Source organism: Loxodonta africana, chromosome X (genome assembly GCF_030014295.1).
Source record: "Loxodonta africana isolate mLoxAfr1 chromosome X, mLoxAfr1.hap2, whole genome shotgun sequence".
Classification (NCBI taxonomy): Eukaryota; Metazoa; Chordata; class Mammalia; order Proboscidea; family Elephantidae; genus Loxodonta; species Loxodonta africana.
Genome location: NC_087369.1, coordinates 42,959,316 through 42,978,465, shown reverse-complemented (window position 1 = coordinate 42,978,465; position 19,150 = coordinate 42,959,316). Strand labels below are relative to the sequence as shown.

At 39.3% G+C, this 19,150-nt stretch overlaps 1 protein-coding gene across 1 annotated transcript; it reads left to right on the top strand.

The window, feature by feature from the left end:
• Positions 1-220: 220 nt before the first annotated feature.
• On the top strand, positions 221-18,337 carry DYNLT3 (dynein light chain Tctex-type 3). The gene is made up of 5 exons (XM_010601489.3): positions 221-299; positions 2,669-2,710; positions 15,323-15,446; positions 16,093-16,170; positions 16,497-18,337. Exons 1-5 carry the CDS (start codon positions 270-272, stop codon positions 16,571-16,573), a joined length of 351 nt encoding a protein of 116 aa, XP_010599791.1. The 5' UTR covers positions 221-269; the 3' UTR covers positions 16,574-18,337.
• Positions 18,338-19,150: the final 813 nt, after the last annotated feature.

Genomic DNA, 19,150 nt, shown 5'->3' with positions numbered 1-19,150 from the left:
GCCCTTGTTTCCAGAAAGGTCGGAGGCATCGAGGAAGAGGCGCCCAGACTAAAGTGCATTTACCTTCTGGGAGGCACCTTTCCACCTGGGGAGATATCTCCCACTGCCCCAGCAGCCGCTCTCTCCCACGAAGGTGGCGACACAAAGCCGAGGTCTGCGTGGGGCCGGGCCCTAGGATATAAGAGGGGCGGGGCCTCCCTAGAGGCCAGTGCGCCGCTGCGGAGCACGGCCCGCCCCTTGCTCCGCCCCCGGGGAGATTCGGCGCCACCATGGAGGAGTACCATCGCCCCTGCGACGAGGTACCGCCCCTCGGCCGCCTGTGAACGACCCCCGCCCCACCCACCCTGGCGCGGGGTCCCTGCCGACTGGTCTCTGGGCGCCTGGCGGGCCGGCGTGTTGGACTGCGGCGTTCTCCACGCCTGGGTCCCTCCTCGGGACCCGGCATCCGCCCTGCCGGTCCTAGTCCCACCGACCTCGCGGCCCGGAGGGTGGGCTGGGGGACTGGGGGCCTGGGTGGCCAGGACGGCAGGAACGCTAGAGGCAGGTGGTGGGGCCAGGGCCGAGGGCTGGGAGGCCTGACTTGGGGTACATGGGGTGGGGATGGGGTGGCGGGCACCGCCCGTCTGCCAGGCGGGCCTTGGGAACCGGTCTTCCCAGTTGCTTCCTCAGCCCCTTGGCGTCTCCAAAGCAGGTGCCGCAGTCTCGCGGATCAGGGCATTGGTGGCAGAGCCACTCCCATCCGGAGAGCTCTCGCCTGGGTGGGCTGGGAGGAGGTGTTTTATGGATTAGGAACCCTTGCTTGCTGACTCTGGCCTTCCTAATCCTCACCAGAACCCAATGATGTCAGCTCTTATCTTCCTGTTACTGATGGGGACTCTGACTTTCATGGCGGCTTAGTGACTTGCCCAAAGTTAAAACTGCCAGGAATGATGACAGATGCTCAGTTTGAACCCAGGCCTCTGACTACCCATCTCTGGCTTCGTTTTAACCACAAGAGGGATGAGGTCTATTGGATCCCAGCATAACCTGTGACAAGCCTGCAGGGGCAGAGTAATCAGAGGCCTTTTCTCTCCAGCGGAAGCCACAGGTGAATGGTGCAGAAAAAATAAAAGTGGAGCATAAAATGCTATTGATTGGATCCGTGGAAGGGCTTCTGGTCCATTGGGTGGCATCTTTACCATGTGGGCTTCTGTAGAAGTTAGAGCCACATTTAAATTCTGTGAAGCAGGTAGCTTTTGAAGGTAAATGTTTAAATGTTCTAATTTTAGAAATAGAGACTTGGGGAAGTTGGGATGCAAGATATTCAAAGGCTGGCTCACTCTCTGAGGCATACCCCCAACAAGTTCTAGACTTCTATTCCTAAGAAGGCTCTTTCCTGCAGTACCTCCTGAATATATTTAAAAATAAAATTACATGTGTTGCCATGGCCACCCTGTACATCCTGATTATTAGGTGACTTTAACCGAATAGTTGGAGGTTAGAACTCTCCCAGAGGTACCTAAGAAGAAATGCCTGGCAATCTACTTCCAAAAAATCAGCCATTGAAAACTCTGTGGAGTGCAGTACTCTGCACATATGGGGTCACCATGAATCTAAATCAACTCCATGATGACTAGTTTGGTTTTGGTTTCCCAAATTGAAATAAAATGGGCATAATTTGATTTGAAGGCTAGTTTTGAAACTAAAGAAGCTGATTTTAAGGTAGGCTGATAGTTTTAATAGGGGCAAAACATGAAAGTTCTTTTCATAATACTCCTAAATATGTAGTGTATTTTTCCACCTTTGACGTTGGGAAATTCTGTGGTTTAATTAAATGAGTAATTCTATACTCAAGATGACACATGTCAGAAACTGCTTTTTTTCAGAGTTTGTTTGGACTCATTTTAAGTTACACATGTATAGTGTTTTTTACAAAAATGCTGATGTCATAAAACACATAAAAATGTCTCCATGGAAGCAAATCATGTATTACCTGAAGTGTCTTGCTTGGTTTAGATTTCAGTCTTAAATCACATAGCCTAGTTTTCTACTCTGAGACACTGGGATGTAATTAACACTTGCTTTTAATTCAGAATTCTAGCAAGCCATTTCAAAGAAAAGACTGTTTGCAGACCTATTTATAGTACTAGATAAAAGGATAAAAATTTTGAATTAGTAAGTCAGTTCATAAAATTTAATTCAGGAAAGTCACATTTTTACCTAGGATAAGTTAAAAAACAAAACGGAAAATTATAAAGCATTCTCTTCTCGTGAACCATGTCATTCTCTCACTTCACTGCAACTATTTCCTATGGACTGATAACACATAAATCTTCATATCTACCATCTGCTTATTTCTGGAACTTTATAATGCAATGATTCTCAATCTAGGATGTTCATCGGAATCACCAGTCAAGTTTTTGTTTGTTTTGTTTTTAATGTAGTTGCCCAGGCCCTGCCCTAGACCTGATGAAACAAAATCTCCAGGGTGGTGGGCGGGAAAGTGTTCTGTATTTGTTAAAAGTGTTCTGGGTAGGATTGGCAACTGTGGTAAGCCTCATGGACTTTATCAGTATGGTCTCCCATCCCTAACACCTGTCTAAGCCAGTTTAGGGTATTGTGTGTATCATTGAATCTACAAATAGAAGTTGGTGTTGAAAGCAGCTTCATCTTTTGTTTCCCCCTTTAGGTTGGTTTTAATGCTGATGAAGCCCACAATATCGTTAAGGAGGTGAGTTGCACATTTTGTTCATCTCGAAGCTTGCGTCATTGATTGAGATTTTTTTTTAAGTTGTATATTTGGACTTCAGATATGAAGTTAGAAACCTTAGTGTTAAAACAACAAGATTTTAAATATTTATTCAGTAACTCTCCACAGGGATATCTCTTATTTTTATTGTATGCTGTCAGGCATCTTGGGGCTTACTCTGAAAGGTGTTTAAGTACTTTCTTAGCCTACAAAACAGATTTTCTATGTTCTAAAATTGATGCTCTGTCGTTTGAATAAAATAACTTTTATTCAAGCAGGGCCAAATATTATTTTAAATGTTAATGTTATAAAAGTATGTGTGCCTATGTGTGTGTGTGTGCGCGCACGGAGCTGGTGGCACAGTGGTTAAGCGCTACAGCTGCTAACCCAAAGGTCGGCAGTTCAAATCCACCAGTCGCTTCTTGGGGGCAGTTCTACTCTGTCCTGTAGGATCGCTATGAGTCAGAATCTACCTGATGGTTTTGGTTTTGTATGTGTGTGTGTGTGTGTGTGTACTGAAAACCCTGGTGGCATAGTGGTTAAGTGCTACAGCTGCTAACCGAAGGGTCGGCAGTTCAAATCCACCAGTCGCTTCTTGGAAACTCTATTGGGCAGTTCTACTCTGTCCTATAGGGTCGCTATGAGTTGGAATTGACTTGACGGCAGTGGGTTAAAACAGAATGCTAATGTTGTCAAAACCTTTACAACATAAAAGTACAAATGAGGGAAATTGAGAGGGAAAGTAAAGGGAAGAGCAAGAGTGATAGTTACCTCATTGTACAAAGTGGGAAGTCAGGAGAGACTCTTCTTGGTCAATGGAACTTGAAGGAAAGGATGCTGCAGTCCTTGAGAGGCCTTTTAAATAGTACCTTCTTCTATACCCAAGTTCTGACCCAAATGAAAAGACAAAAGAGTTGCTAGAAAGTGAACAAAATATCACTTTCATTATGGAGGTTGTAGCTTAGTTTGCTAACTCCGTACCCACTCGGTTCAGGCTTTGGAAGAGACACCCCAGGGGAAGTAAGTCAGCAGAAACCCTTGCCCAGGCTGGTCCCCTTCACTGATCTGGGTGGACAGGGATAGAGAAACCAAATGCCCAAGCCCGAGCCCTTTGGAAGATGAGCTCTTCTAAAGGAGAATGGTGGAGCAGTGATTGTCACCCAGCAATGAGGTAACTCACCCCACCTCCACGGGGAGGAAGAACGGTTGGAACAAGAGGCCAGACATGCTAAGGAAAAATCCTACGTGGGGAAGGAAATATCAGAAATTGGGGAAAAGTGCAATGTAAATATATGGAATGGAAAATAGTGAATTCATTGTATGGTGAGAAGGGGAGGAGGAAGATGGCAGGGGGTCTAAAGGAAGTACAGTTTCATCTGTCATAGCAGGAGCTCTATGGATCTTGTCTTTAATTGACAAGACACACTAATATATTTGGAGATATGTAAGTAACCCTTAGAAGAAATAAAAACAAGCAGGTGCAACATTAAAAGTGTTTTTCTCTGGTGAATAGGACTGGAGATAGGGAAGGGTGGGAAGACACTCTTTTTCATTGTAACCCCTTCTATTCTGTTTGAGTTTTAAAGCCATGTATGTGTGTTACCTTTATTTATTTATTTAAATTAAAAGAACTGTGCTTCTTAAACTGGTATATATAAACTTGGCAGTGGCTAGGTGCTGCTAGAAGCCACCGGATGCATTTAGAGCATCGATTTTACCTAAATATTTGAGAGAGTGAGTTAAGTGAGGTATATCATTTAACTGAAAATATTTTTAAATAAAAACAAACTCTGATACATTATGGAGTCAGAAGCAACTCCATGTGGATTTTTATATGAAATATGAGACTTTAAAGAACTCTCAGGGATGCTACAGAATACTTTTAACTATACATCAGTCTTCTTCCCTCCCCTCTTCCCATGAGCCAGCTCTCTTCTACCATTGAGGGATTTCACTGGAAATGCTTGAGAGTGAGGGCCATATTAAAACATTTTAGCACTTCCTAGATGATTACCTCAGTTTCAGCAGTTACTTCTGTTTTCCTTATCTCTTGCTGGCATTCTTATTTTCTTTGATTCTTTACTCTGCTCCCCTGTACTTTACCTGCTAAAGTCTTAGAGTCACTCACTTATCAGTGATGTGATATATTTTATTTGTTATCAGTAATAGAATTTACACAAAAAATCTTCATAGAAAAAAGTGAGTTACAAATGGAATTACTTTGAAACTTAGCATAAAGTATATTTGATATAGGATGCCCAGGCAGTATATCAAAGGCAATATTATTCCAACAACCAATGTTAATTGGGTTATCTGCAACATCACAAGTTCCTGAGCTGGGCTCTGGGAATACAGCACAGTTTAAAGACCTCATTGTCTAATGGGCCTCCTGGTTAATGGTAATTAAGAAGGTTAATGTCGATTAATAGTAGGTCCCTAGGTAGTGCAAATGGTTTGGCCTGGACTGCTAACCTAAAGGCTGGCGGTTCGAGCCAACCCAGTAGCTCCATGGGAGAAAGACCTGGCATCATGCTTCAGTAAAGGTTAAACAAACAAAAACAAACCCATTGTCATCTCGTCAATTCCGAGTCATAGCTACCCTACAGGACAAAGTCGAACTGCCTCAGAGGGTTTCCAAGGTTGTAATCTTTTTTTTAATCTTTAGGGAAGCAGACTGCGACATCTTTCTCCTGTGGAGTGGCTTGAACCATTCGGTTAACAACTGAGTGCTTAATCACTGTGACGCCAGGACTTCTTCCCGTAGAAATTACAACCTAGGGAACCCTATGGAGCAGTTCTGTTCTGCCACATGGGGTCGCCATGAGTCACAATCAACTTGATGACAGCAACGGATTTATTTAGAGTGGGACCCCCCCCCCCAAATGGTGTCTACCATTGTTTAGAGCAGAACTTGGAGTGGTCCTTGTAGATAACCTGAAAATAAACGAGTGTTCTTATTTTCTCATCAAGGAAGCATGGTCTGTTGTCATTAGGTGCCATAAAGTCGATTTTTGACCCACAGCAACCTCATGTGACAGAGTCCTATAGTGTTTTCTTGACTGTAATCTTTAGGGAAGCAGATCACCAGGTTTTTCTCTGGCGGAGGCCTGGGTGGGTTTGAACCATCAACCTATTAGTTAGCAGCTGAATACTTAACCATTGTGCTACCTGGGCTCCTATAAATCTTTTTTTTTTTAATTTTTATTGTGCTTTAAGTGAAAGTTTACAAACCAAGTCAGTCTCTCATATAAAAATTTATATACATCTTGCTATATACTCCTAGGAAACCCTGGTGGCATAGTGGTTAAGTGCCACGGCTGCTAACCACAGGGTTGACAGTTCGAATCCGCCAGGCACTCCTTGGATACTCTATGGGCCAGTTCTACCCTGTCCTATGGGGTCACTATGAGTCGGAATCAACTCAACGGCACTGGGATTGGTTTTGGTTTGGTTACGTACTCCTAATTACTCTCCCCCTAAAGAGACAGCCTGCTCCTTTTCTCCACTCTCTCTTTTCGTGTCCATTTCACCAGCTTCTAACCCCCTCTGCCCTCTCATCTCCCCTCCAAATAGGAGATGCAAACATAGTCTCAAGTGTTTACTTGATCCAAAAAGCTCATTCTTCACCAGTATCTTTTTCTGTGCCATTGTCCAGTCCAATCCCTGTCTGAAGAGTCAAGTTTGGGAATGGTTCCTGTCCTGGGCTAACAGAAGGTCTGGGGACCATGACCGCCGGGGTCCTTCTAGTCTCAATCAGACCATTCGGTCTGTTTTTTTTTTTTTAATTAACTTTTATTGAGCTTCAAGTGAACGTTCGGTCTGGTCTTTTTATGAGAATTTGGGGTCTGCATCACACTGCTCTCCTGCTCCCTCAGGGATTCTCAGTTGTGTTGCCTGTCAGAGCTGCCATCGGTTGTAGCCGGACACCATCTAATTCTTCTGGTCTCAGGCTGATGTAGTCCCTGGTTTATGTGGCCCTTTCTGTCTCTTGGGCTCGTAACTACCTTGTGTGGTTAGTGTTCTTCATTCTCCTTTACTCCAGGTGGGTTGAGACTAATTGATGCATCTTAGATGTCCACTTGCTAGCGTTTAAGACCCTAGACGCCGCTCTCCAAAGTGGGATGCAGAATGTTTTCTTAATAGATTTTATTATGCCAGTTGATTTAGATGTCCCCTGAAACCACGGTCCCCAAAACCCCACCCCTGCTATGCTGACCTTCGAAGCATTCAGTTTATTCAGGAAACTTCTTTGCTTTTGGTTTAGTCCAGTTGTGCTGACCTCGCCTGTATTGTGTGTTGTCTTTCCCTTCACCTAAAGTAGTTCTTATCTACTATCTAATTAGGGAATACCCCTTTCCCACCCTTCCTCCCTCCCCCCCGTAACCATCAAAGAATATTTTCTTCTCTCTTTAAAATATTTCTTGAGTTCTTATAATAGTGGTCTTATATAATATTTGCCCTTTTGCAACTGAGTAATTTCACTGAGCATAATGCCTTCCAGATTCCTCCATGTCGTGAAATGTTTCACAGATTCCTCACTGTTTTTTTTTGATGCATAGTATTCCATTGTGTGAATATACCATAATTTATTTATCCATTCATCCATTGATGGGACCTTGGTTGCTTCCATCTTTTTGCTATTGTAAACAGTGCTGCAGTGAACATGGGTGTGCATATATCTGTTATGTAAAGACTCTTATTTCTCTAGGATATGTTCCAAGGAGTGGGATTGCTGGATCGTATGGTAGTTCTATTTCTAGCTTTTTTTAGGAAGTGCCAAATCAATTTCCAAAGTGGTTGTACCATTTTACATTCCCACCAGTGGTGTATAAGTGTTCCAGTCTCTCCACATCCTCTCCAACATTTATTATTTTGTGTTTTTTGGATTAATGCCAGCCTTGTTGGAGTGAGATAGAATCTTATTGTAGTATTGATTTGCATTTCTCTAATGGTTAATGATCGTGAGCAATTTCCTCATGTATCTGATAGCTACCTGAATTGTCTTCTTTAGTGAAGCATCTGTTCATATCTTTTGCCCATTTTTTAATTGGGTTATTTGTCTTTTTGTACTTGAGTTTTTGCAGTATCATGTAGATTTTAGAGATCAGACCCTGATCAGAAATGTCATAGCTAAAAACTCTTTCCCAGTCTGCAGGTAATCTTTTTGCTCTTTTGGTGAAGTCTTTGGATGAGCATAGGTGTTTGATTTTTAGGAGCTCCCAGTTATCTAGTTTTTCTTCTACATTCTGTATAATGTTTTGTATACTGTTTATGCCATGTATTAGGGCTCCTAACATTGTCCCTATTTTTTCTTCATGATCTTTATCATTTTAGATTTTATATTTAGGTCTTTGATCCATTTCGAGTTCGTTTTTGTGCATGGAGTGAGGTATGGGTCTTGTTTCGTTTTTTTTGCAGATGGATATCCAGTTATGCCAGCACCATTTGTTAAAAAGACTGTCTTTTCCCCATTTAACTGATTTGGGGACTTAGTCAAAGGTCAACTGCTCATATGTGGATGGATTTATGTCTGGATTCTCCATTCTGCTCCATTGGTCTATGTGCCTGTTGTTGTACCAGTACCAGGCTGTTTTGACTATCGTGACTGTATAACAGGTTCTAAAATCAGGTAGAGTGAGGCCTCCCACTTTGTTCTTTTTCAGTAATGCTTTTCTTATCCGGGGCCTCTTTCCCTTCCAAATGAAGTTGATGATTTGTTTCTGCATCTCATTAAAAAATGTCGTTAGAATTTGGATCCGAATTGCATTAAATCTATAGATCACTTTTGGTAGAATAGACATTTTTACAATGTTAAGTCTTCCTATCCATGAGCAAGGTGTGTTTTTCCACTTAGGTAGGTCTCTTGGTTTTTTGCAGTAGTGTCTTCTAGTTTTCTATGTATAGGTCTTTTACATCTCTGGTAAGATTTATTCCTAAGTATTTTATCTTCTTGGGGACTACTGTAAATGGTATTGATTTGGTGATTTCCTCTTCAGTGTTGTTTTTGTTGGTGTATAGGAGTCAAACTGATTTTTGTATGTTTATCTTGTACCCTGATACTCTGCTGAACTCTTTTATTAGTTTCAGTAGTTTTCTTGAGGATTCCTTAGGGTTTTCTGTGTATAAGATCGTGTCATCTGCAAATAGAGATACTTTTACTTTTTCCTTGCCAGCCTGGATGCCCTTTATTTCTTTATCTAGCCTAATTGCTCTGGCTAGGACCTCCAGCACAACGTTAAATAAGAGTAGTAATAAAGGGAGTCTTTGTCTTGTTCCGGATCTCAAGGAGAATGCTTTCAGGCTCTCTCCATTTAGGGTGATGTTGGCTGTTGGCTTTGTATAAATGCCCTTTATTATGTTGAGGAATTTTCCTTCTATTCCTATTTTGCTGCGAGTTTTTATCATGAATGGGTGCTGAACTTTGTCAAATGCCTTTTCTGCATCAGTTGATAAAATCATGTGATTCTTATCTTTTGTTTTATTTATACGATGGATTACATTAATTGTTTTTCTAATGTTGAACCATCCCTGCATACCTGGTATGAATCCCACTTGGTCATGGTGAATTATTTTTTTGATATGATATGTTGTTGAAGTCTATTGGCTAGAATTTTGTTGAAGAACTTTGCATCTAAGTTCATGAGGGATATAGGTCTGTAATTTACTTTTTTTTTTTTTGTGGTGTCTTTACCTGGTTTTGGTATCAGGGATATGGTGGCTTCATTTAATGAGTTAGGTAGTATGCCATCATTTTCTATGCTCTGAAATACCTTAGTAGTAGTGGTGTTAACTCTTCTCTGAAAGTTTGGTAGAACTCGTAGTGAAGCCTTCTGGGCCAGGGCCCTTTTTTTTTTTTTTTTTGGAGTTTTTTGATTACCTTTTCAATCTCTTCTTTTGTTATGGGTCTATTTAATTGTTCTACCTGTTTGTGTTAGTTTAGGTAGGTAGTGTGTTTCTAGAAATTCAGCCATTTCTTCTAGGTTTTCAAATTTGTTAGAATACAATTTTCCATAGTAATCTGATATGATTCTTTTCATTTCAGTTGGGGTCTGTTGTAATATCGCCCATCTCATTTCTTATTCAGGTTATTTTCTTCCTCTCCTGTTTTTCCTTTGTCAGTTTGGCCAATGGTTTATCAATTTTGTTGATTTTTTTCAATGAACCAGCTTTTGGTCTTGTTAATTCTTTCAATTGTTTTTCTGTTTTCTATTTCATTTAATTCTGCTCTAATGTTTATTATTTGCTTTCTTCTGGTGCCTGTGGGTTTCTTTCATTGCTCTTTTTCTATTTGTTCAAGTTGTAGGGATAATTCCTTGATTCTGGCCCTTCTTTTTGTATGTGTGCATTTATTGATTGACCTCTGAGCACTGCTTTTGCTGTGTCCCAAAGGTTCTGATAGGAAGTGTTTTCATTCTCATTGGATTCTGTGAATTTCTTTATTCCATCCTTAATGTCTTCTATAACCCAGTCTTTTTTGAGCAGGGTATTGTTCAGTTTCCAAGCGTATGATTTCTTTTCACTGCTTTTTCTGTTATTGATTTGTGCTTTTATGACCTTATGGTCAGAGAAGCTGCTTTGTAATATTTCAATGTTTTGGATTCTGCTAAGGCTTGCTTTATGACCTAATATGTGGTCTATTCTAGAGAATGTTCCATGTGCACTAGAAAAGAAAGTATACTTGGCTGCTATTGGGTAGAGTGTTCTGTATATTACTATAAGGTTGAGTTGGTTGATTGTGGCATTTAGATCTTCCGTGTCTTTATTGAGCTTCTTTCTGGATGTCCTGTCCCTCACTGAAAGTGGTGTGTTGAAGTCTCCTACTATTATTATGGAGCTGTCTATCTCACTTGTCAATACTGATGAGTTTATGTATCTTACAGCCCTTTCATTGAGTGCATAAGTATTTAATATGGTTATATCCTCCTGGTATATTGTCCCTTTAATCATTATATAGTGTCCTTCCTTAGCCTTTCTGATGGATTTAACTTTAAAGTCTATTTTGTCAGAAATTAATATTGCCACTCCTGCCCTTTTTTGACTGTTGTTTGCTTGAAATATTTTTTTTTTATCCATTGAGTTTTAGTTTATTTGTGTATCTAAGTCTAAGCTGTGTCTGTTTTAGGCAGCATGTAGATGGACCATGTTTTTTAATCCATTCTGCCTCTCTCTGTCTCTTTATTGGTGCATTTAGTCCATTTACATTCAGCATAATTACGGATAGGTATGAATTTAGTGCTATTGTTTTGATGTCTTTTTTTGTGTGTTGTTGACGGTTTCTTTTTCCCACTTAATTTTTTGTGCTGAGTATATTATCTTTATATATTGTTTTTCCTTATAGTCATCATTGTTGATTTTGTTTCTCCTGAGTCTCTATTTTTTTCTTGTATTTTATTTTGATTTGTAGGATAGTTTGTCTCCTTTGTGGTTACCTTATTATTTACCCCTATTTTTCTAAATTTAAACCTAACTTTTATTTCTTTGTATCGCCTTGTCTTCCTCTTCATATGAAAGATCTATGACTACATTTCTTAGTCCCTCTTTATTGTTTTAATGTTGTCTTCTTTTGCATAATAACATCACTGTTTCCCTATTTTGAGTGTTTTTTACTCTTGATTTATTTTTGTGATTTCTCTGGGTTGACATCTGATTGCTTTGCCCAGTTTTTTAGTCTTGGGTTGATACCTGGTACTATGGATTTTCTAACCAAAGAACTCCCTTTAGTATTTCTTGTAGTTTTGGATAGGTTTTTATGAATTCCCTAAACTTCTGTTTATCTGGAAGTGTCCTAATTTCACCTTCATATTTGAGAGACAATTTTGCAGGGTGTATGATTCTTGGCTGGTAATGTTTTTCCTTCAGTGTTTTATATATGTCATCCCATTGCTTTCTTGCCTGCATGGTTTCTGTGTCCTTTGTAGATGACTTTTTGTTTATCCCTAGCGGCTGTTATAATTCTCTCTTTATCTTTGGTTTTGGCAAGTTCGATTATAATATATCTTGGTGACTTTCTTTTAAAATCGACCGTATGTGGAGTTCGATGAGCATCTTAGATATCTTCTCATCTTTCATGGTATCAGGGAAGTTTTCTGCCAACAATTCTGTCTGTATTTTGTTATCCCTCCCTGTTCCGGTACTCCAATTACTCGTAGATTATTTCTCTTGATAGAGTCCCACGTGATTCTTTTAATGTTTCTTCATTTTTTAAAATACTTTTATCTGATTTTTCTTCAGATATACTGGTGCCCAGTGCTTTATCTTCAAGTTCACAAATTCTGGCTTCTTGTTTAATTCTGCTCTTCTGGCTTTGTACTGAGTTGTCTACGTCCGTAATTTTATTGTTAATCTTCTGAATATCTGATTTGCTGTCTATGGATTTTTCTAGCTTATTAAATTTTTCATTATGTTCCTGAATAATCTTTTTAGTTTCTTTAACTCCTTTATCTTTATGTTCCTTGGCTTGATCTGCATATTGCCTCATTTCCTTCCTGATGTCTTGAAGGGTTCTGTATATTAATCTTTCGTATTCTGCCTCCGGTAATTCCAGGAAGCCACTTTCATCTAGAAGACCCCTTGATTCTTTGTTTTGAGAGCTTGTTGAGGCGATCATGATCTGTTTCTTTATATGACTTGATATCAAGTGTTGTCTCTGAGCCATCTATAAGTTATGTACTAGTTTATGTTTGCTTACTGTATCATAGCTTCTTGCTTTGTTTTGTTTTGATATGCCCAGATGGATTGCTTGAGTGAGCTAGCTTGATTATTTTCATCTTTGGGGCTCTGACGTCCTGTCCCAAGATGGCTAGAGCTGTTATCAGGTATATCAATCTAGGAGTCCATTTACTTTTCTTGTATGAATTCAGCTCAGGTGTCCAGGTAGCTGATCATCAAGTGTGTGGTTCAGGCTCTGTCTTATGTCTTACAGTCTTAGAGGGGCAGGGGTGATTGGTGTAGGTACCGGTATCTGGTTGCAGCAGGGGGTCACACTCTGAACAAGGCAGGAGGCTGAGAATCATCCCCCAAATGTCTCTGAGGAATGCGTGTGCCTGTTCCCTAGAGTGTACAAGTGGGTGGGTTCTGCAGATGGACCATGTGCACCCACTGTTTTTGTTTTTAAGGACTGGGAGGTACCAGTTATCCTTGGACCCCTGTCGCGGGTGGCTGGGTGACCTGAGTGGAGCCACCAGTCCTTAGGCCCCTGATGTGGGTAGGTGAGAACCCTGTTTAATAGGCAAAGCAAAGTCAAACATCAAACACCCACCTCTCCACTACACAGGTGAAACATTTGTAGTCTACCAACAAGGGCCTGTTCTCCTGAAACAGGCCCACACAGGTCCATGCAGAGGGGAAAGTTACTCAAAGTCCATTGTCCGTTTATGCCTGGACAGGAGTCACTTCTGTCCTGAGCTCCCTGGTTAGTGGAGCTGTCAAATTATCTTTTCCCCCAGTTGCAAATTTATTCTTTCTCCAGGGCTTGGGGGATGGCTCTCGGTGCTCAACAGGGCCTGTCCTAGGCCCAGGGATATCAACAGCCGCTGAAGCCAGCTTGGGGGCGGGGGGTGTAGTAAAATGTAGGCAAGTACTTAGCTTTTGCCGAGAGCACCGTTCTTCTCTGGTTTCGGAGGTGTGAGTATGCTGTGTGGTTGGCTGCTTCTCCCTGAGGAAACTGCGGCCGAACGCTAGTAGCAGCCTGCCACCGCCGTTCCCAGGAATGGTGCCTGAGGGCTCCTGGCAATTCAGGTCTGGTAACTCCTCTCCGCTTCTGATCCATCTCTTCCTCCCCCTGTCCCTCAGTTCTTTTTCTAAGCTTGCCTTTGATGTTCAGGGCCCCTAGCTTGTCATAAATATACTCATTTCACTTGTTTTTTCGGGTCTTTTTTGTAAGAGGGCTCGCCGGAAGCATCTGTTCTGCCATCTTGGCCCCGCTTCTCTCCTATAAATCTTTACCACAATCTAATTGAAGTAAATGAAAGCTGTGTGTGCGTGTGTGTGCGCGTGTGCACGCAGATGCGTTTTAAGCTGGATTCTATCAATGAAATGCATGATTGCTTTTTATTATTCAGTCTCTAGTGCATGAATATAAACTGACGATAGCAGCAATAATAATAATAATAATGTCTAACATTGGCACAGTGGTTAAGAGCTTGGTTTCTAAACAAAAGGTTGGCAGTTCAAATCCACCAGCTACTCCTTGGAAACCTTATGGGGCAGTTCTACTCTGTCCTATTGGGTCTCTCTGAGTACTTGACAACAATGGATTTTTAATATCATTTTAGTACTTACTCTGTGCTTACGGTCACTGTGCTGAGCACACTTGTTATCTCATTTCATTGTCCCTTTCATCCTCACAACAACCTGATAAGATGATGCTGTTATTCCTAGTTGAAGGATTAGGGAAGAAGGGCTTGGAGAGGTTATGTTACTTGCTAAAGATCACACAATAAGTAGGTGGCAGAACTGGCCTTAAAACTTAGAATTGTGGTACTACATCCAGTGCTTTTATTGCGTGTCAGAAGTGTATGCAAATAAGCAGTATGGAAAATTTATTTAACCTTCTCTTTTCTAGAACCTCTAAAAAATGATGTTTGTTGATCATTTACTTTCAGTGGCACATGTGCTAGTTGTTTTATTGCTAAGCAATTACATAGTATAAGTGATAATATAGTTTTTATATATGAGAAGTATATTTTTAAGTTAACCCCATCCTATGTTTATAGCAGAGCCCTGGTGGTGCAATTTTTAAGAGCTTGGCTGTGCACAAAAGGTTGGCAGTTTGAATCCACCAGCCATTTCTTGGAAACCCTACAGGCCAGTTCTCCTCTGGCCTGTAGGGTCGCTAGGAGTCAGAATCAACTCAACAGCAATGGGTAACAGGCAATGCCAATTCATTCTGATTCAAACCCCTGCTGAGAATTTGCATTTCCACCCCAGATATACTGAATCAGAATCTACAGTTTAACAAGATCCCCAGGTGACTCTTATGTATAATAAATTTTGAGAACAACTGTTGTACTGGTGGTGCAAAGAATTGGTCCCTAACCAGCAGCATTAGCGTTGCCCGGGAAGTTGTTAGAAATGCAAATTCTCAGCAGGGGTTTGAATGGAAGGAGCTTGTTTGAAGCCCTGGTTTCTACCATGAGATTCAGTTCAAATCCCAGCTGTTTCAAAGTCATTCTTTAACCAGTTGGTATCACTGTCTTTTAATCTCCTCCGCTATGATCGTTTTATGACCTAACTTATTACTCTCAATTAGTCTTCCTGTGTTGGGGATATCAGAGTTCTTTTATTAGCCTCTCTGCTTGACTGTTAGGTTCTTTACAACAGAGGCCGTGTCATATTTATGTTTATATGCCCCGTAGTGCGTGATCGAGTGAGATAACACATGTGGAAACACTTTGAAAGCTGTTAAGCAATTAGAGACCCTGCGTAATAAGTATTTACCAAATGCATATTTTCCAAAATATCTTACTGGGTTATAAATATATTTGATACTCAGTGCTGTCGAGTCTATTCAAAATATTTGATATCTTGAATAATTTTTTGCTATTTATGTAAAACATCCTTTTGGGCTAATTTAACTGCTCTCTGCTCTTTTAGTGTATAGATGGGGTCTTGGGTGGTGAAGATTATAATCAAGACAATATCAACCAATGGACTGCAAGCATAGTGGAACAATCCTTAGCCCATTTGGTTAAGTTGGGAAAAGCTTATAAATATATTGGTAAGTATCAGTGTTCTTCCTCACTAATTTATTCACCTTTGTCTTTGTGAATTTTTCTTAATTTAGAGAATATATACGAATGGTAGACACTTAAATTGGATATTAATAGGATATGAAGGACTTCTGACTGACTTATTGATTCAAAAATAATATGTGATGTTAACTAAAAAATAGAGACCTCTACTCTAAAGCAGTCTGAGCCACTGCCAGCTATCTGCTTCTCCTGGGTAGTACTAGTCTTTACGTTTGTATTAGTTATGTCTTTCCACTGAAACCCCCTCAGTCCTACTGTCTTTCAGTTGTCTCATGCCTCCTTACTTGTAGGAGTGTGAAGTTCCACTACATAATTTATAAAGGTGAATATTTTTTTTTTATCCGTGTCTGTATTATGCCTACGGGACAAAGCACACAATTTGGCACAGAAATTTACTGCCATACAATCGCCAGTGGTTATGGCAATGGGCAACAAACAGACTAGATCCAGTGGGGTCTAAACCATGATTTGGGTAGTCAAGATGATAGACTTACTTGTTGCAATCCTTTTGCTGAATATTTTGTTTTCAGTTATTTTTACAGCTCTCAGATCTCTGAACCAAGACACTGCCGTCTTTCTTTGTATGTGTTCTGACTCTGGCTTTATTTTTAGTGACCTGTGCAGTGGTGCAGAAGAGTGCATATGGCTTTCACACAGCCAGCTCATGCTTTTGGGATACCACATCCGATGGTAAGAGCTCTTAAAGCTGATTTCAAACAAAAGCCAACTTCTAGTGACGTCAAACAGTGCACTTTTTATCAAATGCTGATTTATCTCTTGTTAAATTCTGAAAGGAACTCTCTCAAGACACTTGCTTTGTACCTAGTGACAAGTGTGCCTTCAGACAAATATGAAAGGTAAAGATTTAACTGACTGAAGGAAATAGGATAGTAAAACCTATTGAAAACTGTGTGTGTATATATATATATATATACATATATACATACATACATATATGTCTAGGTCATTTGGATGTTTTGCTGGTATTCGAAAGTTCTGTTTTTGTGTGTTTTCAGGAACCTGCACTGTAAGATGGGAGAACCGAACCATGAACTGTATCGCCAATGTTTTCGCCATTGCTATTGTCCTGTAACTGACTAAAAATGTTAGGCCAAAGCCATTAACTTAAGAATTTGCCAGTGTATCCTTTCTAAAAAAGAGTAGTAGTTCCTTATTAATGCACTAGATGAGAAGTGTGCAATATGCTTCAAAGCTATCAGCAAAAACTGAATCTTATAAGCAGGCATCTCATAGTAAGTTGGCAGACTATTTCATATTCTACACAGAATCATTAAAATAGGAAAAATTGAATGTTTGCAAAAATAAATGCAGAAATATGGCATGATATGAAAATGTAATCTTATATTTATACCAGTTTTTCACTAATTGTATGTACCTAAAAAATGGAGGAATCCGTTTAGATAATAAAATTCCTCTCTCTAGAGAAGCTGACAGGGATAAACAGATGATCAAAAAGCTACAAGGATAAATGTGGAGACAATAAGAATTAGTTAACACTTAAGTTTTTTTTTCCCCCTCACTTAGTTGTACATGAAATTTAGTGGAAAGTAATTGTCTTTTTTTTTTCCTGTCCACCACTATTACAGTAAAAAAAGCAACTATGATTAACTTGTTTACTTTTTCTAAGAATTGTTTAATCTTTTTTTTTATTTCAAAGTATTGGATTCACATTTGAGTGTGAATTAATCTGGTGACCTGGATTCCCTGGTTAAACAAAATTAGTTACAGTGTATGGTAAACAGCATATGACTCATAAACAGTTGCCTTGCAGCTTATTCATTACATGTGAAACGAACATTTATTGAATGCCTATTTGGGCATATTTCTCTGCTAGGCATCACAGACATCAATATGCTGATCAGATTCTCCATTCAGTTTGGCACCTGTTGAGTTGAAAAACTGTAGCAGTTATGTTTGGGAAAGATAAAAAAGAGTTGGTTTGCAAGAGAGAGGAAAAAAGTGAATCTGGTTGTCCATGTAGAAGTAAGCAAAATGAAAAGCACTCGTTATTGCCAGAGAATTATAGATATTATTTTAAGGATTGCTCCTAGCAAGTTTAAAAATGCATAAAATATGCAACTCTTAGTTACAGGCCTTATTAGAAATCTAACTATCCTAGCAGTGAATTACATCATTGCATTAGTTATAACCATCTGTAAATAATTTTAAATACTTACTACGAGGGATTCAAATTGAGTAGGGTAAAGTATAAATTAAAAGCATACAATCACTAGCAGGTTATCTAATAACTCAGGGCTTATGAAATGTAAAATTTATTAAGAAAATAAGAGGTGAAAAATTAGGGTACATACAGCTGGCCACCAAATGCGAAGTCAATCTGCTATTCGACCTGGAAAACAAAATCAATTTTGCATACCACTGGCACTAATACATATAGTGAAATCAGGATTCATTGGAATTTTTTGAGGGAAAAAAAGCTTAGTATTAGTTTTGACAATATTCAGGGAGTATTCTTCTAGGAATACTCTGTGCATGTTTGATGTTTGGCTGAATAACAATAATTGCTCCATGTTTAAGAAGAATATTAAGAAAATACAAGGGTACGTTTTGACATGTCAAAAATTCACATAGTCGTTACCTTTATGTTACTTTATGCTGCTGGCTTTTGTGCCCTTGAAGATTTTATTAGTGACCAAAATATCTGTGTAGTTAAGGCTCATTTTTGGTTACTGTGGTATAGCTCTTTTTTTTTGTACGTTTTTTTATCATTGTTACTGAAGCCTGATTTTAAAAAATCGTTAAAACATACCTCGCGAACCTGCTGTCTGCTCTGTTTCTAGTGAAAATATAATAAAGATTATCTGCTTCTGCTGTATTCTTGCTTCTGGATTATCATTGAATAGTTAAAAAAAAGCCGTTAAACTTAAAGAAATTCTGAAGAGGAGGAATGGGAAAGATAAATTAATAGGGGACCACATAGATTGTACAGGAAAAATACCACTAAAAATAGCAACATGAACCCAGTATTCACCATTGCAGAATAATTACTAATAGCTTCTAGTTTATGCCCTTTATGATTTTAACATAAAATTTTATAAAAATAATCTGTGTAAAAGTATGTTAACTATTGGCTTCTAGTGATTATTTTTGGTAAGGAACTTTGTTCTGTTTGTCAACTTACAATTGAGTTGTTGCTGTTTTTTTCTTTTAATTAAGGGCTTTAAGCATGTGAAATTAGGATATTCAAATGTAAGTACTAGCGTTTTTGTAAAGCTATAATTTATGTTTGTAAAGTACCAGTATTCTACCCTAAATAATGGTAACATCTCATTACATTTTCTCTAGTAAAAAGTACCTTTCTGTTCTTCTTTCCAAGTTGGATGTTATCTAATTATGAGTCATCAAATGTATTTTCACCACCTACATTCATCATCACTCTTTTCTTGTTTCTTGTAAAAATATAAATAACAACAGTTGAAATCCAACATTTTTCACATGTACAATTCAGTGACACTAATTACATCAATCATGTGCAACCGTCATCACATTTTAAAGTTACCTTAGGATGCTTAGTTTGAGTGAAAAAATTTTCTGTTCTTGATTACAGTTTTTAAAAAGTGGGAGAAAAATCTGTGATTATAGCAAAGGAATTAGGTCTGTCTCATAGCAGACACCAAAGCAAAGTTTG